The sequence below is a fragment of the Suncus etruscus genome, chromosome 12 (assembly GCF_024139225.1).
Source record: "Suncus etruscus isolate mSunEtr1 chromosome 12, mSunEtr1.pri.cur, whole genome shotgun sequence".
NCBI lineage: Eukaryota > Metazoa > Chordata > Mammalia > Eulipotyphla > Soricidae > Suncus > Suncus etruscus.
In genome coordinates this window covers 34,074,396-34,098,070 of record NC_064859.1, presented here as the reverse complement: position 1 = coordinate 34,098,070, position 23,675 = coordinate 34,074,396, and the positions used below count along the sequence as shown (strand labels likewise).

Here is a 23,675-nt window from a genome sequence, read left to right as displayed (position 1 = left end):
TAAGGTGCCTGCCTTGCCTGCGCTAGCCTAGGATGGACCGCGGTTCGATCCCCCGGCATCCCATATGGTCCCCCAAGCCAGGAGCGACTTCTGAGCACATAGCCAGGAGTAACCCCTGAGCGTCAAATGGGTGTGGCCCAAAAACAAAAAACAAAAAAAAAAGAATTGGGGAGACTAGTTAGGGGACTATAACCCAGTGAAGAAATGGTGATACTTGTAGGGATGGCATGGCATTGGAGGTAATAGGTGGTAGAATTCTGATTATATATTAAAAGTAGCATTATTTAATGACAGTGGAATGTAAAAGGTCAAGGATGATGCCAAGGTTTTTGGTCTTAGTGCCTCAAAGGATGGAATTTCATTACCTGAGGAACGCTGAGGGAGAAGCAAGTTTCGACACATCAGGAATTCAGTTTTGTATGTGTTGTCTTTGAAATGCCTAAATTATTTTTTGTTTGTTTGTTTTTACTAAGGATCTGGACACATGCTATTAGCTATGTATTTTTAATGTCAAATTTATTAAGTAATAATAAAGTTAGCCAGTAATTTATTTTCAATTATCTATGACGTGGTTATTAGAGAACCTCTATGACCTCACTGAATTCGTCTATTTCATAGTAAGGCCAAGATATAACATTGTCCAACAGTGTCTCTACCTTATTAAAGGTGATTATTTTTTTTTAATTGGATTTTTTGTCTTTTGAAAATAGTTCACGATAAAATGCTAAAATATTACCTCTTTGGAGATCGTAAGGGTACCAAGAGGTGTGCCATGTGTCAAAAGATGTGATAGCATGTGTTCTATGCTTTTATTCTAACACCAGTACAAAAATACTTACCATTATACTGCTCTTTATGTTTGTTCATTTGACTTTTTTGGGGTGGAGGTTGTGGTGCTGGAGATTGAACTCAGGGCCTCATACATGCAAGGCAAATGCTCTGCTACTGAGCTACATCCCTGGCCTGCTTATGAATTTAATTACTTCTTTTAAAATAGAGCCACATCCATCAGTGTTTTGATTTTTTAATTGTGTTTTTAATTGTAGTGTTTAATTTTAATTTAATGCTTTGTTTTATTATAGGTTAGTTGTTCTTGGTAAATTGAACAGTTTAGTAAAAGAATGGATTTCTGATGTCAGTGAGAGTAAGGTAAGACTAAATGACATTGATTTTTCTCATTATGTTTTGTTCATTAGTCCTGGCTATAATAAGGAGCAGGAGTTGAGAAGAATTTGAAATACAGTAAAGGTTGACTTTCTGCCTTATTTGATAATAAAATCGCTTATTTGGCTCAAATGTAATGGACCAAAATCTAAATGTCAAGAGAATTAAAAGGTTAAGTCTAGTCTTATAACACTAACCTTTTTTTTTTTTTTATATGTAAGGCTTGAATTAGCTATGTATTTAGACTTGATGTGAATTGGAGCTCCTCTTTTTTTTTTTTTTTTTTTTTTTTGGTTTTTGGGCCACACCCAGTAACGCTCAGGGGTTACTCCTGGCTATGTGCTCAGAAGTTGCTCCTGGCTTGGGGGACCATATGGGACACCGGGGGATCGAACCACGGTCTGTCCAAGGCTAGCGCAGGCAAGGCAGGCACCTTACCTTTAGCGCCACCGCCCGGCCCGGAGCTCCTCTTAATGCATGTTGTCCTCCCTGCTCTCTCTACTTTCTGACATAAATGTCATATGTCTTAGTTTCTGGGGTTTTTTTGTTTGTTTGTTCGTTTTTTTGTTTTTGGTCATACCTGGCAGCACTCAGAGGTTACTCCTGGCTTTGTGCTCAGAAATCGTCCCTGGCAGGCACAGAGGACCATATGGGATCCTGGGATTTGAAACACCGTCCATCCTAGACGGCTGCTTGCAAGGCAAACACCCTACCACTGTGCTATCACTCTGGCCCTAGTTTCTGTTTTTATGTGCACTGCTGCTTTTATACCTGCCTATTTCCCAAAATTGTTTCCAAACAGTTTTATACTATTACTATAAGTATTTTTCCTTTAGAATACATTTTTTCTTATTTTGAATATACCTGACTTTTGATTTGTCAGAATCAGATTAATTTTTTTTAGAATCAGATTAATTTAATAAATGAGGTAAAGCATGTTCAACTGGTTGAAATGTTATCACATGTGTCCAATACTGTTATATTTAAAGGGGGTAGTTTTTGATCGTTGTTTTCTTTTTCTTTCTTTTTTTTTTTTTTCCAGTTTTCCCTTTTCAGTAGCAGTCAGCTGAAAAGTTAATGTCTCACACCAGTCATACTCTCTTTGCCTGGTTCCATATAGGGTCATTCCCCAAGCCCTTTCAAAAGTGATTCCTTCTATTATGTTGAGTGAAATAAGTCAGAGGGAGAGAGATAGACACAGAATAGTCTCACTCATCTGTGGGTTTTAAGAAAAATAAAAAATAATAATTTGTTGGTTTTAATAAAATAAATAAATAAAAGACATTATTGTAATAATGCCCAGAGACTGTAGAGATGAGGGCTGGAAGGACTGGCTCCTTATGTGAATGAAGCTCACCACATAGAGTGGTGAGTTTAGTTAGAGAGATGACTACACTATCATGACAATGTTAATGAGTAAGAGAAGTAGACTTTATGTCTCGAATACAGACAGTGAGTGGGGAAGGAGAGAAATGGCGGGCATTGATGGTGGGAAGGTTGCACAGGTGAAGTGTTTTTATGACTGAAATCCAACTACAATCATGTATGTAATCATGATGCTGAAATAAAGGAAAAAAATCATCTAGATTTATTCAATTAAAAAAAAGTGATTCCTGAGCACAGAGCACCCACTACTGTTGGATGTGGCCCTTGAAAGTACATAAATTCAACTTTTAAGGGTTTTTACCTTGATAAAATTTAGAATTGGTTCTTTAAAAAATTGAATTTAATAAGGTATGAGACTCTTAAAGAGTCACTGAATTTCTATAGTTGTTAGGGGACCACATGTGGTGCTGCTGGAGAGGTTACTTCTGGCTATTCTGGACCATGAGGTACGTGGCATCCCACATATAAAACATTTAATAGCTTGGTGAGTTGTCTCCCTGGCTCCACCTTACTGGTTTTATATAAAAGTGTCTTTATGCTATTTACTTCTGCTACCAAAAAGCTATTTGGCTCATTTCTGATCTCTGATTTTGGTTTTATATTTTTGCACTACATTTAGCAGTACACAAGGGACTGATTGGTGTTTTTCAAATCAGGGTCTCCCACAAAATAGTCTCTTTGAATAGTCTCTTTGGCCCCTCATTTATGAACTCTGTTTTTTGTTAGTTTGTTTGTTGTTTGTTTTACCTGGCGGTGCTTTAGGGGTTACTCCTGGCTCTGCACTCAGAAATCACTCCTGACAGGCTTGGGGGACCATATAGGATGCCAGGGGTCAAACCCAGGACCATTCGGGTCAGCTGCATGCAAAGCAAATGCCCTACCACTATGCTATCACTCTGGCCCCATCATTTATGAACTCTAAATATAGTTATCAGTAGTTGCCATTTTTGTTTGTTTGTTTGTTTTGTTTTTGGATCACACCCGGCAGCACTCAGGAGTTACTCCTGGCTCTATGCTCAGAAATGTCTCCTGGCATTTTGCTCAGGAGACCATATGGGATGCCTGGAATTTGAATCACTGTCCTTCTGCATGCAAGGCAAATGCCCCACCTCCATGCCATGACTCCAGCCCCAGTAGTTGACATTTTCAGTAAGTTGTATAAATTGTAGGCCAAGTGAAATGCTAGTCTTGAGTTCTGTTTTATTTTTTGGAGAGAGAGAAAGAGGAGCAGTTTGGGCTGAGGGGTGATGCCTAACATTTTTCGTGGGACTATATGTGGTACCTGGGATTCAAACAGGAATTGTACCTTTGTGGCTGCATCAAGGCAAGCAAACACCTTATCTCCTGTTTATCTCTCTGGCTTTAGGCTTGAGAGATTTTTCTTTCTTTTCTTTTTGGGCCACACCCAGTGACACTCCTGGGTATGCGCTCAGAAATGCATTCAGAAATCACTCCTGGCTTGGGAAACCATATGGGACACATGGGAGGGGGGGGTTCAAACTGCAGTCTGTCCTAGGTTAGGGTGTGCAAGGCAAACGCCCTATCACTTGCACCACTGCTCCAGCCCCAAGAGAGTTTTCTTTTACAATAAAAAGAAATAATAAAATTGTATGAATAAGGAGATTGACTCTTTGTTACTAATTATAGTTTCCTCATTTCTTCATGTTTTAGTTTGAAAAATATCTGGAAATATCAGTTAGATCAGAAATCACTTAATTGTCTTATATATCATTGAATTATATATATACATATTCAGACTTAAAATTATTTTGATTAAAAGCTACAGGCTGTTGTCAATTCTTTAATTCAGTGTATTACTTTCTCATAAGTCATCAAGTACTCAAAGTAAACTATAAACTAGTGGGGATAAACTAAGAAGTTCTGGCCTTTTTGATCCATGTTAATTATCAATATATGTACTGATCCTTCCTAGTTATAAAATTGTGATACTCTTAAAGTAGTTGTATTTATTAAGCAGAATGTAAAAAATGAAATGTTTTACACAGATACTTCTATTCAAGGTAATCAGATACTATTTATTGGAACTATATTGGACTTGATGGGAAAGTAAGAAAAGTGTTAAATATAATTTTTACCTTCAGGAATTTAAATAAATATAGTTGGAGAGCTGAGATTTACATACTTTTTTTTAAAAGGTCAATAAATAGGGGCCAGAGAGATAGCATGGAGGTAGGGTGTTTGCCTTGCATGCAGAAGGACAGTGGTTCGAGTCCCAGCATCCCATATGGTCCCCATGCCTGCCAGGGGTGATTTCTGAGTGCAGAGCCAGGAGTAACCTGAGCGCTGCCTGGTGTGACACACACACACACACACACAAAAGAAATAAATTAAAACAAATAAATTAAAGGTCAATAAATATAATACAGATGTTAGATAATAATAGTGAGAGAACAAAGTGTGGGATAAAGATCACAGTATATGAATTGCTAATGTTAAGATATTCAGGGGCCGGGCGGTGGCGCTGGAAGTAAGGTGCCTGCGCTAGCCTAGGACGGACCGCGGTTCGATCCCCCGGCGTCCCATATGGTCCCCCAAGAAGCCAGGAGCAACTTCTGAGCGCATAGCCAGGAGTAACCCCTGAGCGTCACAGGGTGTGGCCCAAAAACCAAAAAAAAAAAAAAAAAAAGATATTCAGAGAAGGGGCCAGAGAGATAGCATGGAGGTAGGGTGTTCGCCTTGCATGCAGAAGGTAGTTTGAATCCCGGCATTTCATATGGTCCCCTGAGCCTGCCAGAAGCAATTTCTGAGCATAGAGCCAGGAGTAGTAACCCCTGAACGTTGCCGGGTGTGATTTCCCCCACTTCCCCCCCCCAAAAAAAAAAGGCAGGAAAAAAAAGAAATTCAGAGAAGATGGGCATGCATTCTAGCATCAGTAATTGCAAATGCAGTGGAAATAAGACTGGCTAGGGATATTTTTAGGCTGTTGGAGGTTTAGGCCTACAACATTTTTTTTTTTTCCTGGTGATTTTTGGGTCACACCCATCAGTACTCAGGGGTTATTCCTGGCTCCAGGCTCAGAAATTGCTCCTGGCAGGCACGGGGGACCATATGGGGCACCGGGATTCAAACCGATGACCTCCTGCATGAAAGGCAAATGCCTTACCTCCATGCTATCTCTCCGGCCCCCAGGCCTACAACATTTTAGGCTTCAACAGTTTAGCCAGTGGAGCTTCAAAGGGATGATCAAAAGGCAAGGTGAGAAAGATGCATAATAACTTATTTTGGATTTATTTATTTGTTGGAATAAAAACAGGCTTATGGGAAGTAAAGATAAGGTAAGTATGTACTAGAGAGAAAACAGGCTTCTCCTGAGAGGAGAGATCCCAAAAGCACACATCTTAGCATTAAAGGGAAAAGTTCATATCTCGAGGGGAGATGAAGGCAGCATGAGAATGGGTAACATACATGCTCAGCAGTCTATTTTAGATTGCCTTATAGCAAACCCATAAACCCTTCAGTTTTTGAGAAGTTTACATTGGCTAGTTTGGTTTGGGGGCCACTCCTGGTTGTGCTCAGGATTTCTAGTGGTAAGTTTGGAGGAGGTATGGCCTCCCAGCGGTACTTAGGAGGCATAAGCCAATCATAGTGCCAGTGACAAACCCATGTTGGCGCAGGCAAGGTAAGTGCCTCACCTGCTGTATGTCTTTCCCACCCCTACATTGGATAATTTGGGATGCAAGAATTATACAGTGATTTGAAAACATCAGTCAATAAATTTTGTTTAAAATGGTGTGAGAAAATAAAGTCTAAAGGAAAAAGTATAGCTTAAGAAACTGTTACCAAAAAACAAACAAAAAACAAACAAAAAAGAAACTGTTACATAGCCTTGGGTTATGAAATGATAGTTGAATAGAAAGCAGGAAACATATTAGTTAAAAAAAAAACATTTGGTGGGGGCCGGAGAGATAGCATGGAGGTAAGGCATTTGCCTTTCATGCAGAAAGAAGGTCATTGGTTTAAATCCTGGCATCCCATATGGTCCCCCGAGCCTGCCAGCAGTGATATCTGAGCACGGAGCCAGGAGTAACCCCTGAGTGCTGCCAGGTGTGACCCCAAAACCAAAACCAAAACCAAAACCAAAAAAAATTTGGTAAGCTAAGAAGCAGGTTAATTATTGTAGGGATGGAAGGGTACAGTAATACCAGTGAGAAAGAGAATAATTACCATATTTGCCGGCGTATAAGACGACCCCCTAAACATAGGTTTAGACCTATATTCCCTGTGTTCCTGTTCTGCAACTGTATGTACCACAGTGAGCCAATCACAACAAGCAAAGGTTCAAAGGTTATACTGTAATAGACTTCCTCTCTGACTCTAGCCAATCTGAGCAGACTTTTGACAGTGTAGATTCGGGTCCTGAACTTGTCTAATTTGCATGCATCAAAAGCCTGCTTGGATTGGCTGAGTTAGAGAGGCCTCCGAGCAGCCTTGCAGTGATTGGTGCAGGATCGAGTTGGAAAATTCATTTTGTGGCAATATTCAGACAATTTTTGTTTAGCGGCATATTGAAACATTTTTCGGGATATACTCGGCGTATAAGACGACCCCCGATTTTCGGTTGACTTTTTTTGTTTCAAAAGTCTTCTTATATGCCGAAAAATATGGTAGTAGCACCTGGTTCTTGTCCCATGATTTAAGGCTGAGGGATATGTTGGAACCTAGGGACAAGATATGCACTCTGCCACTAAACCATTTCCCTAATTCCTGCGAAGAATATTCCATTTGTTTCAGGCTAGATGTTGAATTAGAACAGGATATTAAATTAGATGAAGGTTATCTGATGGATGGATAACAGGCTCTGTAGAGGGTGAAAGATAGCATCATTCTTTAGAAATAAATGAACAATTATTCTGTTAGAACAATAAAAATGTTTATGAAAGTTACTAGATTAGCTCTCAAAAGGAAATCTTGTCAAGAATGACTCCACTTAGGTTGTTTTTGTTTTGGCTGCATCTGTTGATGCTCAGGGGACCATATGGGATATGAGGGTTTGAAACCGGGTTAGCTGCATATGAGGCAAGCACCCTACCTGCTGTGCTAGTCTAGCCCAAGAATGATTCCTTCTTTCCTTCCTCCCTCTTTTCCTTCTTCCCTTTCTCCCTCCCTTGCCTTCCTTTCCTGACAGTTACAGAGTTAGAGTTCAAATTAAGCATATTTAATACAGAAACTAAAGGGAGATGGGATTGGTCCAGAGCATGATATTCAAGAATAATTAGTTTTGTAGTTAGAGTTTATTGATGAATATTAAGAGATAGGTAATCAGAGAGGACAAGTAATGTCAGATGGCAAAAATGTTTTTAAGATAGAGATGAACACATGTGTATAGTAGGCATGAGTTTGTCTCCCTTCTGGGACCCCTCCATTATTTGAAGCTTTAACCAAAAGAGCCCTAAAGTACTTTAAATTTAAGCTACCAAAGCTAGCACATGTCATATATATATCCACAACATTTAAATTGATTCTATGCCAAATAGTTTTAAAATTGAATGACTCTTGTTTAACTTTATTTTAGAATCTTCCACCATCTGTTGTGGCTACTGTTGGTGGTAAAATTTTTACATTTGGATCCTATAGACTTGGAGTACACACCAAAGGTAACTGCTTTTCTGTGTTTACTGATAAGAATTTTTAGTAATTAATTTTGTTCACAATTATAAAATATAAAAAGATTAATAGTAATTGGGTAGGGCACTTGCCTTGCATGTAGTTAACTCAGGTTCCATCCCTATATCCCATATGATTTCCTGTAACCTGCCTGATGTGATTTTTGAGCTCAGAGCCAGGAGTAACCCATGAGCACTACTTTGTGTGACCCGAAAACAAACAAACCACAAACAAATACAGAAGAGTTCAGTGATCTGACTCAGTGGTAGAGGGTAGATTACCTGCCTTGCATATGTGAGGCCCTGAGTTCCATTCTTGTGTTCAGATAACATGGGTGCTATTGTTGTGATACTTGACACAGACCAAGTTGTAACCTTTGTGTCACACCAATGTGTTATGACTCCTGGACATTGCAACAACAGAGAGAAGGTAATGAGGAAGAAAAGGAAAACAAAAAGAAGAAAAATATTCCCATTATCTCACTTCTGAGACTTCTGAAGACTAATCAGCTTTTTTCCTCTGCTCATATACTTGTTTTCTGTGCATGTTTGTATATGCTTTTTAAAATAATATGATTTACAGCTACTTTTAGTATACTTTCTCAAAGAAATGCTTGATTCGCAGGGGCCGACATTGATGCACTTTGCGTAGCTCCAAGACATGTGGAGAGATCTGATTTTTTTCAGTCTTTTTTTGAAAAACTGAAACATCAAGAAGGAATTAGGAACTTACGGGTAAGTGTTCTTTAATACTTAACTATTTTGAACTCATTAGATCTGTTGTAAAGAGTGGGACATATAATTGTTGAAATATTCAGTTACGGGCCTGGAGAGATAGCACTGCGGCGTTTGCCTTGCAAGCAGCCGATCCAGGACCAAAGGCGGTTGGTTCAAATCCCGGTGTCCCATATGGTCCCCCTGGCCTGCCAGGACTATTTCTGAGCAGACAGCCAGGAGTCACCCCTGAGCACCGCCGGGTGTGGCCCAAAAACAAACAAACAAACAAGAATAGAAATATTCAGTTACTTAAAAATAGTGATTAACATTGGAGTGAGAACTCAGTGAGCAGAGCAGCACATGCATCCAAGTGATATCCGTTCTGCCTGCCACTTTTTGATAAATATCTTTAGGAGAATAAGTTAGCTGACTACCAAATGTCATAGTGTCATAAAGTGCATTACTTGTCTGTAAAAAGGAGAACTTTACTTTTTCCCTCAAGTTAGAATATAAATGGAATAATTCACATTAAAAAGGGTTGAGAAAGAATTTATATCTTTTTTTTAAGAATTTATACCTTTTATATCATGATTTCCCTCTTTTTGTAGGCTGTAGAAGATGCCTTTGTACCTGTTATAAAATTTGAATTTGATGGGATTGAAGTAAGTTTAGTATTTTTCTAACTTTAAAATTGAACTACCTCATGCTTTATAAAAATTACTTACATAGACATGTATTTTTAAAATATCAAGTAGTCCTATTAGCTAATTACCTTTCTTTCTAAAGTCTGTTTATTTCCCAGTCATGGAGAACAAACCTGTACTCTACTACTACGATTTTTGTTAGAACAATATTCACTGTTCATATTATTATAATTTTATGTTGTAACCTGAACTTCTATAAAGTAGACCAGGTAATCATTCTTTGCCTTAAGATTAAAATTGTTTTCTATTTTGAGGTCTAGAATGTAGTAGAGAAGTAAGGTGCTTGCCTTGCAAATGACTGATTTGGATTTGATCATCAGCACCCCATAAGGTCTCCCGGGTCCACCAGGAATAATCCCTGGAGCACTGCTACGTGGACCCAAAAAGCAAACAATACAAAACATTATTTTGTTTGCTTATCTGTTATACTTAAGATTTATTCAAGGGCCCGGAGAGATAGCACAGCAGCGTTTGCCTTGCAAGCAGCTGATCCAGGACCAAAGGTGGTTGGTTCGAATCCCGGTGTCCCATATGTTCCCCCGTGCCTGCCAGGAGCTATTTCTGAGCAGACAGCCAGGAGTAACCCCTGAGCACCGCCAGGTGTGGCCCAAAAAAAAAAAAAAAAAAAAAAAAAGATTTACTCAAGGGGCCGGCAAGGTGGCGCTAGAAGTAAGGTGTCTGCCTTGCAAGTGCTAGCCAAGAAAGGACCGTGGTTCGATCCCCGGCATCCCATATGGTCCCCCCAAGCCAGGGACAATTTCTGAGTGCTTAGCCAGGAGTAACCCCTGATCATCAAACGGGTGTGGCCCGAAAAACCAAAAAAATAAATAAAAAAGATTTACTCAAACTTGGCCTCTCCGCATTTTCTGAATCGCCTCTAGATTGGTTTAGGATCCTCAGGTATTGTCATTTTGAAAAAATAACTCATATTGATTGTCTCACTGAAGGATATACACTGTCATTCTGATACTTAATTTTGTAAACTATCCTGAGGTTTTCTTTTTTCTCTAGAATTTCCTTTTTTGACTTTACTCTTGTTTTAGCAGAACTCATTCTTTAACTTCCTAAGATAGAGCTCATATTTTTTAAAACTTGCCTTTCTTAAATGTTCTGTTAGCACACTAAACTGATAGTATTTCTCAGGACTGTGAAAGCCTTGCTTCTTCCAGCTTTTATGCTGTGTTGAGAAGTAAGATATTATTTCTATTTGTCCTTATTGTAAATGGACCTGGTTTGTCACTTTGTAAAGCTTGTATATGAGTCCAGAGAGGTAGTAAAGCAGGCAGGTGCTTGCTTTGCACAAAGTCAACCCATATTTTATCTTCAACACCACATAATTGTGCCTGGCCAGTAGTGATTCCTGGGTGCAGAGCCAGAAGTAAGCCCTGAGCACTGCTGATTTTGACCGCCCCCTCAAATAAAATAAATTTGGAAATGTCTGTTTTTCAGTTTTAGAAAATTATTTGAATGCTGTTAAATTTCTGCCCCTTTCTCTGTTTTTGTGGAACTCTTAACATCTGGATGTTAGATCTGGGGATGCCTTTAAGTCTTGCCTGCCTCTGGGAATTTCCTTAATTGAAATTATTACCCTCACAAAACCTTGTAGTGAGGGTAGGAGGATAATGGATTAAAAAGAAAAATTAATTTAGGGGGCCAGAGTGATAGCAAAGTGAGAAGAGCATTTGCCTTTTATGCAGATGACCTGGGTTCAATCCCCAGGTATCCCATTTGGTTCCCCGAGCCTTCCAGAAGTGATTTCTGAGTACGGACCCAGGGCTAATGCTTGAATACCTCTGGGTGTGTCCACAAAAAAAAATTTAAAAATTATTTAATTGCATCATTGTGAGATAAAGAGCTAAAAAGTTTTGATGGTTTAGTTTCATACAATATTCTAATACTCATCCCTTCTCTAGTGCTTATATCCTGCCTAATTTCCCTCCTGCCCCATCCTCACCTGTCTTTGTGGCAGATACTTTTCTGTCTCTCAATAATTTTTTTTTACTGTTTTTGAATCTTTCCAAAGATTGATCTAGTTTTTGCAAGGTTGGCATTACAAACTATATCAGATAATTTGGACCTAAGAGATGACTCTCGACTGAGAAGCCTTGATATAAGGTGTATTCGCAGCCTAAATGGTAAGCTTCTAAAACAAACATCAGATATTGCTTGAAAATAGCTTTCTGGCAGCACTTAAGACACTTTTTGTTTATTTTTGTGCTTTATGGCTACTCTTGACATGGTACTCAGGATTGCTTTTGGCCATTTGGTGAATCATGTGGTGCTGGGATCAAATTCTACACTAAAAATTTCTTGAGGGATTAAAGTGCTTGCTTACCTTGTATGTGCTGATCTGGCACCCCTGATGATTACCTGAGCACCACCAGGAGTGATCCCTGAACACTGCTTGGTGTGACCTTAAACAAAAAGTTTATTGAGGAGCTTTTGTTCATGGACTGTTTCTTCCAATACTTACTATATTAACAATAAAAGTCAACTAGATTTTCATATCTATATTTATAGTCAAATGTCTTAAAATACTTTGTTTCGAAGCATAGGGAGAAAAATCTGTATTTCTTAAATAGTACTATTTGCATAATTTAAGATTATTAATCCTTTTAACTTATTGTTAATCTTCTTTACAATACATAGGATAATGTATTAGTGCTCTAGAGAATACCAGTCACATATTTTGGATTAGGTGTACATTAAGTCAGTAACAGGCCAGCGTGGTGGCGCTAGAGGTAAGGTGTCTGCCTTGCCAGCGCTAGCCTAGGACGGACTGCGGTTCTATCCCCTGGCATCCCATGTGGTCCCCCAAGCCAGGAGCGACTTCTGAACACATAGCCAGGAGTAACCCCTGAGCATCACCAGGTGTGGCCCAAAAACCAAAAAAAAAAAGACAGTAACAGTTTTATAACTTAAAGGTGTTAATTAATAGTCAAGTCAGATGTGGGAGGCCAAAAAAGATCCTAAGAATCATCTCCTTAATATTGGATTGCATTGGGCCGGAGAGGTAGCATGGAGGTGGGGCGTTTGCCTTGCATGCAGAAGGATGGTGGTTCGAATCCCGGCATCCTATGTGGTCCCCTGAGCCTGCCAGGAGCGATTTCTGAGCGTAGAGCCAAGAGTAACCCCTGAGCGCTGCTAGGTGTGACCAAAAAAACAAACAAACAAACAAAATTATATATATATATATATATATTGGATTGTATTACCAGTGTACTTTAAATTCCTTAAAGAAAAGTGATTTCTTATAAATGCTAAATTTAAAATGCACAAATAAAACAAACCTATTTATTCTTGTATGTTTTTAGTATTATAAATTCTGAAAAACAAACATTTTCTAATTAACTGGGGTTTTTGCATAATGGAAAATGAATGCTTTTCTTTTTTCAGGATGTAGAGTTACTGATGAAATTTTGCATTTAGTGCCAAATAAAGAAACTTTTAGACTCACCCTTAGAGCAGTCAAATTATGGGCAAAACGTAAGTATCCCAAGTCATTTATTGTTTATATTGCAAAATATAATCTTCAATTGCTAATGATACACATATGGAAGTCTTGTGCTTATTGACACTTGAAGATTAAGATCTGATAAGTTTTGAAGAAGCTTTTGTTTTTCAGGAATAGTGACACTGCCTCCTCTCTTGGGTCAAACTAAAGAATTCTGACTTTTGTGTCATGTTGGATATAGTTTTGGAATTATGCATGAGAAACCATATGAACAACATTGTAGACCACAGAATCTCAATTTAAAAAAAAAGTTTTGGGGCCAGAGCTATGGCGCGGTGGTAGGGCACTTGCCTTGCACGCGGCTGGCCCAGGCGGACCGTGGTTCAATCCCCGGCATCCCTTTTGGTCCTTCAAGCCAGGAGTGATTTCTTAGCACATAGCCAGGAGGAACCCCTGAGCATCACTGAGTGTAGCCCAAAAACAAAAACAAAAAAATAGTTTTGGGGCCTGAGCAATGGCACAGAGGTAGAGCGTTTGCTTGCACATGGCTGACCCATGACAGATCACGATTTGATCCCCCGGCATACCATATGGTCCCCCAAGCCCAGAGCAATTTCTGAGCACATAGCCAGGAGTAACCCCTGAGAGTCACTGAGTGTAACTCAGAAATAAAAAATAAATAAATAAATAAATAAGTTTTAACTTTCCATCTCTTAGCAGAGTCAGACTCTTGGAAATTGAAGAGTAAAACCTTTAGTGCTCTTTAAATTGTTTCTGGGTAGAACCACTTATTACTTTTGTGTTTCTATATTGAGCAAGAGTAGTTTATCATAGGTGTTCAATAGATTTGTTAAGTGAAGAACCTAAATTAAAAATACTTGAAATGTGGGGCCAGAGAGATAGCATGGAGGTAGGGCATTTGCCTTGCATACAGAAGGACAGGGTTCAAATCCCGGCATCCCATATGGGTCCCCCGAGCCTGCCAAGAGCAATTTCTGAGCATGGAGCCTAGAGTGGCCCCTGAGTGCTTCCGGGTGTGACCCCCCCCCCCAAAAAAAAAAACATACTGAAATGTATGTGTATATTTATATATATTTGGTTTGGGGGCCACACCTGACAATGCTTGGAGATTACTCCTGGCTCTGCACTTAGGAATTATTCCTGGCAGTGCTCAATGGGCCATATGGGGTGTCAACAATGAACCCGGGTCAGCCACATATAAGGCAGGTGCCCTACCCACTGTAATATCATGCTAGCTCCCATAAAACACTGACAATTTTAACTTGTTTTACCTTTTAACTCTTCATAAGGCTTAGAATTGTATTTTGTTTTGCTTTGTCTTGTTTTGTTCTTGGGTCACATTCCTTGGCATTCCTTGCAACACTCGAGGACCGGATGGAGTGGTAGGCATCAGACTTAGATTGGCCCATGTGCAAGGCAAGCACTTTCCTTGCTGTACTGTCTGTCTGACCTCTAGAATTGCATTTTATGGTTCATAAAAGGCCCAGTTCTCAACTGGCACAACAAATTTTGTTATAAATAAAACAAATATTTAAATGTAGTTTTGTTTTGGTTAGGGGACCCAAGCTTTCAAGAAGCCCTAGAGAATAGTTCCAACAATACTTAGCCAACCAGAGATGGTTTAATGCTAGAGCCTGATCATGAGATGCTGCTCTGACCCATCTATCGTGGGTACCACTAGGGCCATTGTGGCAGTACTCACAGGACTATGTGGTAGTGGGCTATGGAATTGAGGCTTTGTGCATGTAAATCATATACTTCTGAATGCTAAGCTATCTTCCCGGTCTCCTGGCTGGCACCAGTTAATATATAGTTGAGTGCACTCAGCTAGGGATGTAGCTGAATGATATAGAACACTTTCCTTGCATAAGTGATGAAACCATATGGGTTTGCACAACAAAAAATAAAATTAAAAAAATGCTCTTCAGAAAACTTCTGTGGTGATGAAATATACTTGTTATCTAGTACAATAACTAAAGTTGTTGAATTCTTAAATTGTACAGCTGAGGAACTCAAGTTTTAAATTTTATTTTCATTTAAAATTTTAAAAATCAGGTTAAATACTTAAGTTGAAAAGAAACATCCACATTGCCATGCCTGTGTTCCTAACAGCATGTTTATAATAATTAGAGTTAAAAAATGCAAATGGTTACATGTCCGTGGACTGTTGGATAGATATTAATTCTTTATCACGTGAGAGGTAGCAAATGTTTTCTCCCAATCTGTGGGATATCTTTGTTGTCTGGTCTTTAATTAAGACAATGGACCTAGCATGAAAGTCTAGTTGATATAATGTTTGTTGTTTCTTTAAGGGAAATGTTCAAAACGGTTGTTTTAGCAAGGAAGTTACTTAATGCCATGATTAGTTGGTCTAACTGATTTTAAAATGCATTCATTTTCTAGGACGTGGTATTTATTCCAACATGCTGGGATTCCTGGGTGGTGTCTCCTGGGCAATGCTGGTTGCAAGAACTTGCCAGTTATATCCAAATGCAGCAGCTTCTACTTTAGTTCATAAGTTCTTCTTAGTTTTTTCGAAGTGGTAAGTATTTATATGCATAGTTTTACTATTTAATAATATCTACCTATATATAAATTTGTTTGGAAATGTGAGCAGTACACATAAATTTAGGTTGCTACACATTCTTTTAAGTTTGAAAATATGTTTAAGATCATGATGGGACACCAGGTGGTGTTTTTTAATAGGGGTCTGTAAATAGAAGCCTTTAGCTTGAGAAAGTGTTTACAGTAATTAGACTCTGTTTATTCTTAATTATACAGATTTAAGATCTCTTCATATATAAAATAGGTTTATGGCTCCTGTATGTACTTCTTAGTATTTTCAGTAAATGTTAGCTGTTATCAAAATTAAAAGCAGGTGATAATGAAAGGGGAAATTCAGGTGTAAATTCATTTTTTAATTCATAGTTTAAAATTAAATTTAAAATTCATAGTTTTTTTAAAAAAAAAACTAATGGACAAAATAGGAATTGCCTTTTTTTTAAAAAAAAAAAGATTGCCCTTTTTGAGAACACTGCTTTAAGCAATTTCTACCGTTTTATTTACCTTCTCTTTTCTCATTTTTCTTCTTAATACCAAATACCACCCCCAATACATAAAAGCTGGAACAGAGTCTGCTGATTTTAATATTTTATATATAACTTATAAGTAAGGTCCTATGTGAATTAATTTGCTTTATTCACGTTAGGGAATGGCCAAATCCTGTGCTGCTGAAGCAACCAGAAGAAAGCAATTTGAATTTGCCAGTTTGGGATCCTCGGGTATGTAACTTGATAAGGAATTTCATGAAATCTTATGAAAAAAGGGGAAAAAAATTCTCTAAAATTATCCTCCTGTATCGTCCCCCTTTTGTACTTCAACCTTTTCCCTTCTGTGCTTTTTGTTGTTGTTGTTCATTTGACTTGTATCTTCAATGACCATCCAAATGTTATAGCATTAAAAATTGTCTGTATAGAACTACATTAGTGGGTGTATCAATCAGAATAACATAATGTAATGTATTGACAGCTAGGGATGTGACTCAGGTAGAGTATATATGCCTTTCATAAGGAGGATCTTGAATTCAGTCATGGTACTGTAAAAAAGAATGATTGGACCAAATAAAGTTTTTTTGCAGCTATGTCATTATATTTTCTTTGCTCTAAAGCACCATTGTTTAGAAGATGCACCATCAATTATACGGGAAAATAAACTTCCACAGCTTCTTTTGACTTTAACTCGGGTTTAAGAAATACATTTAGTTGGGGAAAGAAAATTATTACTTAGATTTGAGGAAGGGGGTAGTATTAAATTTATATTTCATATTCTCCAGAACTTTGGGGAAATGAAGTGTGGACAGCTGAAATAGGATAGATCAGTTATTCTGCTTCTAATTTCACAGGTAAATCCATCAGATAGGTATCATCTCATGCCCATAATCACCCCTGCCTACCCACAACAGAATTCGACGTATAATGTGTCTACATCAACTCGAACAGTAATGGTAGAAGAATTTAAACAAGGTAAAGATGTTGATCCTTTTGCCGTTTACATAAACCCACAAGATTTTGTTTATTAGTGTTATATTGACAGTTATTATTCACCAATTATTTATAAAAATTAGTTAAAATGTACTTTATTGTACTCTGAGAACATACTAAATATATATTTTAGTGGTGGGCAGGGGTAGTCTGAGCTCTCTGAACACAGCATACCCAGCTGTGCTCAGGAGTTACTCTTTTTTTTTTTTTTTGGTTTTTGGGCCACACCCGGCAGTGCTCAGGGGTTACTCCTGGCTGTCTGCTCAGAAATAGCTCCTGGCAGGCACGGGGGACCATATGGGACACCGGAATTCGAACCAACCACCTTTGGTCCTGGATCAGCTGCTTGCAACCGCTGTGCTAGCTCTCCGGGCCCAGGAGTTACTCTTGACTCTGTTGCTCAGGGATCACTCTGACTGGTCTTGAGGGACTATATGGCCTGCTGGGTGACAACATTCAAGGCAAAGCTTTACTATATCCATTACCCCCCTAACCCACCCCAGCCATATATTTATTTTTTAACTTCAGAATTTGGTGTGAGAGGTTTGGAGGAGGGTAAAGGATACAGGAACTGGTAATACAAGCAAAAGTAAGATGGTTATGGTCACTAAAATTCAGTATTTTTAATTTAGGTCTTGCAGTCACAGATGAAATTCTTCAAGGGAAATCAGATTGGTCCAAATTATTTGAGCCACCAAATTTTTTTCAAAAATACAGGTATTTTATTTATTTTATGTGTGTATATATATTTTTTTAAATTATATTAAACTTCAAAGTTTTAATACATGGTAAAGATAAATGACAGTTACCATTTATATTTCAAATATGACGACGACTATATAAGCAGAAATCATGAGTGATAAAAAGTAGTATCTGACAATATTAGTGGAATTTTCTTTTCTTTTTTTGTTTTTTTCTTTTTTGGGGGGGGGGGGCACACCCGGTGATGCTCGGGTTAATCCTGGCTGTCTGCTCAGAAATAGCTCCTGGCAGGCACGGGGGACCATATGGGACACCGGAATTTGAACCAACCACCTTTGGTCCAGGATTGGCTGCTTGCAAGGCAAACGCTGCTGTGCTATCTCTCCGGGCCCTAGTGGAATTTTCTTTTTTTTTTTTTTTTTTTTTGGTTTTTGGGCCACACCCGGCGGTGCTCAGGGGTTACTCCTGGCTATCTGCTCAGAAATAGCTCCTGGCAGGCACTGGGGACCATATGGGACACCGGGATTCGAACCAACCACCTTTGGTCCTGATTGCAGGCAAACACCGCTGTGCTATCTCTCCGGGCCCCCTAGTGGAATTTTCTTAATTGCAGAGTCAAGAATTTTGTGAATATAAGGGCACATTTAATATTTAAATATATTCAAATATTTAACCATTTAATATTTTAAATATTTAATACTTAACAAGAGTACAGTTAACTCAAGACCTATGTTTCTGTATTAGCTCTTTAGTTCACTGTGAGGAAGAAAGAAAAAAATAATACTGGAAAAGCATACCCTAACAATGTTTCTGTCCCTAACCCCCCTTAATGTTTGCCAACATTTTTTTATAGACATTATATAGTATTGACTGCCAGTGCATCAACAGAAGAAAACCATCTGGAGTGGTAAGACTTATTTCATGTTCTTATTTGTTTGTTTGGTTTTGGTTTTTGAGTCACACCCAGCAGTGCTAAGGGGCTACTCCTGGCTCAGAAATTGCTCCTGGCAAGCTCAGGGACCATATGGGATGCCAGGATTTGAACCACCGTTTTTCTACATGCAAGGCAAATGCCCTACCTCCATGCTATCTTTCTGGCCACTTATTTCATTTTCTTGACGTATTATATACTGATAATATATGGTGCTTTGTTGTTTCCCAAGCACTGAGTTTTCAAAATCACCAAATTTTTGTTTGTATGCCATACTCAATGGTACTTGGTGTTTGGGAAACCATACGGTGCTGGGGATCTAACCCAGAGCTTCTACTTGTAAAGCATGTGCTTCAACCCTTTAAGCACCTCCCTAGCTTTAAAGCATTAAAATCTTATTCTGTTTAGGAAATCACAATATTTCCGAATCAGAAGTGACACAAGATAAGGGCATATTTGAGGATTTTTGCCTTTGTTGCTTATCAGATTCAGGTTTAAACAAAATCTGAATGATATGAGATATGCTGATGACAGACTCTCAATGAATTTTTTATTCTGGCCATCTTGTTTTCAGCATCAAAATAGATGAAAACAGCATTTTACATATTTGGTTTCATTTGGAAGCCACATCCAATGATACTCAAAGGTCACTTCCATCTTGGTGTTCAAGGGTTGCCAGGAGTAGAAGGATGAAGGGGGAGTGGATAAAGGATGGTGGATGGTGCTAAAGAAATTACTTAATGCTTAGGATCAAACCCCACGCTTCCAGATACAAAAAATATTCTCTACCCCTTTGAGCTATCTCCCCGGCCCCATTTTATATTTTTAATTTATGAAATGTTGGTATGAAAGTTTTCAGAATTTTAAGTTCACCAGGAGATATTTGTTTATTTTGTTTTGGGTCACACTTGGCTATATGTACTCTTTGCTTCTAACTCTGTGCCCTGGGATCACTCCTGGTGAACTCAGGAGTATATGGGGTGCTGGGGCTCGAACCAAGGTTGGTTGTGTGCAGCGCAGAATTGAAAAGTTAGAACAGAATTCTGTGTTTCTCAAAACTTAAAATATGTACAAAGCCTATCTCTAAAGATATAAGTACTAACTTTACAGATACAATTTCCCAGTTGTGTATCTGCCATTGAAATACACTGTGATAATGTATAAGCTTTTTCATGTTATTGAAAAATGTAAAAATGTTTTAATTCATAAATTCATTAGAAATTAACATGCTGTTCGATTTCCTCTGTTTTTGTTTTTTGGCCATCTAGCGGTGTTCAGTTCTTATTCTTGGTCATGCACTTGGCAATCACTCCTGGTGCTGATAGAGAACCATATATAGTGCTTGGGATCTAACTTAGGTCACCTGTGTGCAAGGCAAGCACCCTACCCACTGTACTGTCTTTCTAACCATGAAAGATTATTTTTTAATAGGGAAGGCATAAAACTTTTCTTTTTGTTTGTTGTTGTGGTTTTTTTTTTTTTTTTTTTGGTTTTTGGGTAACACCCAGCAGTTCTCAGGAGTCATCCTGGCTCCATGCTCAGAAATCGCTCCTGGCAGGCTCGGGGGACCATGTGGGATGCTGGGATTTGAACCACCTTCCTTCTGCATGAAAGGCAAACACCTTACCTCCATGCTATCTCTCCGGCCCCATAAAACTTTTTTTTTTATGTAGTGATAGCAGTTGATCCCTGGGCCAACACTTGCAAATCATGTAGTGTACTATTATTGTTAAGTCACCGCTGCAGCCCATAAATAGAAGACTTGGGAGGTGCAGGGGGAGATGGTGATGGAATTGAGTCACACCTAGCTAGGATCACTTATGGTGGGCTTTGGGGGACCATATATGGTGACAGGAATTAAATTCAAGTCAGCCATGTACAAGGCAAGCATCTTACCCACTGTACTGTCTTTGACTCCTAGCCACAGATTAAAGTAACACATGCTTTTTTCTTTTTTGCTATAACATTGGTTTATAAATTTGAATAATACAAGTAATACATTATAAATATTTTTGTGGTTGAGGAGCCAGCACATTTTGCTGTGTTCAGGGCTTACTCCTTCCTGGCTTTTAGCTCAAGGATCACTCCTGGCAGTGCTTGAGGGGACCCTATGTGGTGCTGGGGAGAAAATCTTTGTCAGGTGCAGTGCAAAACTCTTGACCCTTTTACTGTCTCTTCAGCATCTTGAATAAAACTTTAAAACAGTCCCAGTATATTGGACTGACTTTAAAACAAATTACCAACTAGTTATTTTTCTTAAATGAACCTTCCAGTTTTGTATATGTAAAGCAAGATAGTTTTTATTGAACAGAACTTGCTTAGAAAGATGTGTGTGGTTGTGGGGAGGGGTGCAAAGAGAGGAAGTACATGTTCAAGAAAGAACACAGGTCTCCAAGTGGAAAAAGCTAGCAAACATAGAGACAAGCAAGCAAGATTGTATTCAAGGGAGAGCATAGGCTTGAAGAGCAAGCCTGTAGTCTTTTTTTTGTTTGTTTGTTTGTTTGTTTTTGGGCCACACCCGACGGTGCTCAGGGCTTACTCCTGGCTGTCTGCTCAGAAATAGCTCCTGGCAGGCACGGGGGACCATATGGGACACCGGGATTCGAACCAACCACCTTTGGTCCAGGATTGGCTGCTTGCAAGGCAAACGCCGCTGTGCTATCTCTCCGGGCCCAAAAGCCGGTAGTCTTAACTAATTAGTACTTAATTAAGCCATCCAGTCTTAATATGGAAGAATTGTATCTATTGTTTCAGGGTTGGATTAGTAGAATCTAAAATTCGTGTTCTTGTTGGAAACTTGGAACGGAATGAGTTTATTACTCTTGCCCATGTAAATCCCCAGTCATTCCCAGGAAATAAGGAACATCATAAAGAGTAAGTTTAGTTTTTAATTCTGTATTTCTTAAATATTGTTATTTGCATAATTTAAGATCAACTGTGAGATTGTCATTTAACAAGCATTGGTGGGAGATAACATACATTTGAATGTAAGTTGTCATTCACTAAAACTAAGTACATGCTACACTCATAGCCTACAATCCAACCAAAACTCAAAAGTAAGTCATTTTGACATCACTTAATCTTCTTTTTGATCTTTACTAACTTACTATTATTCTTCTTTACAAATACATAGGATGATGTATTAATGCTCTTGGTGTCAGTTTAAAGAATTTTGCCCATTCATTAAAATTTGTAGTTATGCTTTCATGTAGACTGAATATCAAAAATTGCAAGAAAATACTAATAAAATTTTTTATACTTTATAGCAACAATTACATATCAATGTGGTTCCTTGGAATAATTTTTCGGAGAGTAGAAAATGCAGAAAGTGTTAACATAGACCTCACAGATGATATACAATCATTTACTGATACAGGTAAGACTTTGCCATCATAGAATTATGGTTATATATCAACCTTGGTTTAATTTAATTCATTATTATCTGCTGAAGATCTGGCTGCTTATATGAAGCATGGCCATGGGCTCAGAGTAATAGAATAGCACAGGGTTTAGATTACCTGTCCTGCAAGCATATGCTCACAAGTTCATATTCTGTTCTCACATGTGCTGAGCAGAGCCTTACATCTTTGTTACCTATAATCCTTGACACTACAAGCAAATTTCTAATTTCACACATGTAGCCACATGCATGACTCCAAAAATGGATGCAGCCATTGGCAGACAATACAACAGAAAAGGACTTGCAAGTCCCATGGTTTGGGAGTGCTCACTCCAGTAAGTACATGCACAAACATCACAAAGCAGTGCAAGCTGTGGTGAATATCGTGACTAAAAATGTACAGATAGGGGGCTCGAGCAATAGCACAACGGCAGTGATGGCTAACCTTTTGAGCCCGAGTGCCCAAACTGCTGCACAAAATTTCCCTAAAGTGCCAGCACGTCAATTAAACTTTAATAACAAGATTTTAGTATCACACTCGCCTCCCGATTTTAGTATCACACTTGCTTCCCGATGGGCCACATGTCTTAATTGCTGACCTTCCCAAGTGCCAGCTGCAAGGCCTTCGTGTGCCACCGCTGGCATGCATGCCATAGGTTTGCCATCGCTGGGTTAGGGTTCCATCCCGCAATTTCATATGTTCCACCGAGCCTATCAGGAGTGATTCCTGAACACAGCCAGGAGTAAGTCCTGTGGCTGTCCATCCCCCAAAAATAAAAGAGCCATAGCTTGACTTGTGTGTAATCTCCATTCATCACAACAGTTTGAACAACACAATAGCAAAGGGAGGGAAGAAAGGAATCAAAGAAAAGTAGCCATATTTTTAGTGTTTCACAAATAGTTGGGTGAACATGGTCCAGTATGGAAACACTAGTAATATTAAAAACCAGGACATGGTAAAATAATACCTAGCTGCATGTTGTGTCAAGGATTATTTCAGAACAGTGTGTGTGTAAATATGCATATATACATATGTATATATAGTGTGCCACCATTTATATAAAGAATATATATACTTATAAATACATGAATATCTCTAGAAGGATAGGTAGCTTAAAAATGTAGGTAGATTGCTACTAGGTTAAAGGGTAAGGGAACTCTTAAATACTTCTATTTTGGTGATAGTTTAGGAAATTGAACCCAAAGACACATACATTCAGGACAGTGTTCTGCTGCTGAGATCCAGCCTGAATATTCTTGAGCCTTTTGATTTTCCTATTGTGTAAAATGTATTGCTTGAAAAATTTTTCAAGTGCAACTTTTAGTGATTCACGCATAGAGTGTATGATCTTAGTCCTAAAATGACTGGATATTTATGATAATATTCCATTTATATTATATTCTAATATTTAGAATGTTTAGTATAAAATAGACTAGTTAGGTGTCAGAATCATTACAAATTAGTGTTTTACACATCTACCTCCCTAATGACACCTGGGATATTTTTATATCTGTCACAAAAGTAGAGTCTT

At 38.5% G+C, this 23,675-nt stretch overlaps 1 protein-coding gene across 1 annotated transcript in view; it reads left to right on the top strand.

The window, feature by feature from the left end:
* The window catches only part of PAPOLG (poly(A) polymerase gamma), a 37,511-nt gene that overhangs the window by 5,708 nt on the left and 8,128 nt on the right, over positions 1–23,675 (top strand). Inside the window, exons 3-15 of the mRNA XM_049784733.1 lie at positions 1,083–1,149; positions 8,084–8,165; positions 8,800–8,909; positions 9,500–9,553; positions 11,619–11,730; positions 12,992–13,081; positions 15,474–15,612; positions 16,279–16,351; positions 16,972–17,092; positions 17,743–17,827; positions 18,666–18,719; positions 21,498–21,617; positions 22,010–22,119. Of these exons, the coding sequence (XP_049640690.1) occupies positions 1,083–1,149; positions 8,084–8,165; positions 8,800–8,909; positions 9,500–9,553; positions 11,619–11,730; positions 12,992–13,081; positions 15,474–15,612; positions 16,279–16,351; positions 16,972–17,092; positions 17,743–17,827; positions 18,666–18,719; positions 21,498–21,617; positions 22,010–22,119 (1,217 nt within the window). The remainder of the gene's footprint in view (positions 1–1,082; positions 1,150–8,083; positions 8,166–8,799; positions 8,910–9,499; positions 9,554–11,618; positions 11,731–12,991; positions 13,082–15,473; positions 15,613–16,278; positions 16,352–16,971; positions 17,093–17,742; positions 17,828–18,665; positions 18,720–21,497; positions 21,618–22,009; positions 22,120–23,675) is intronic.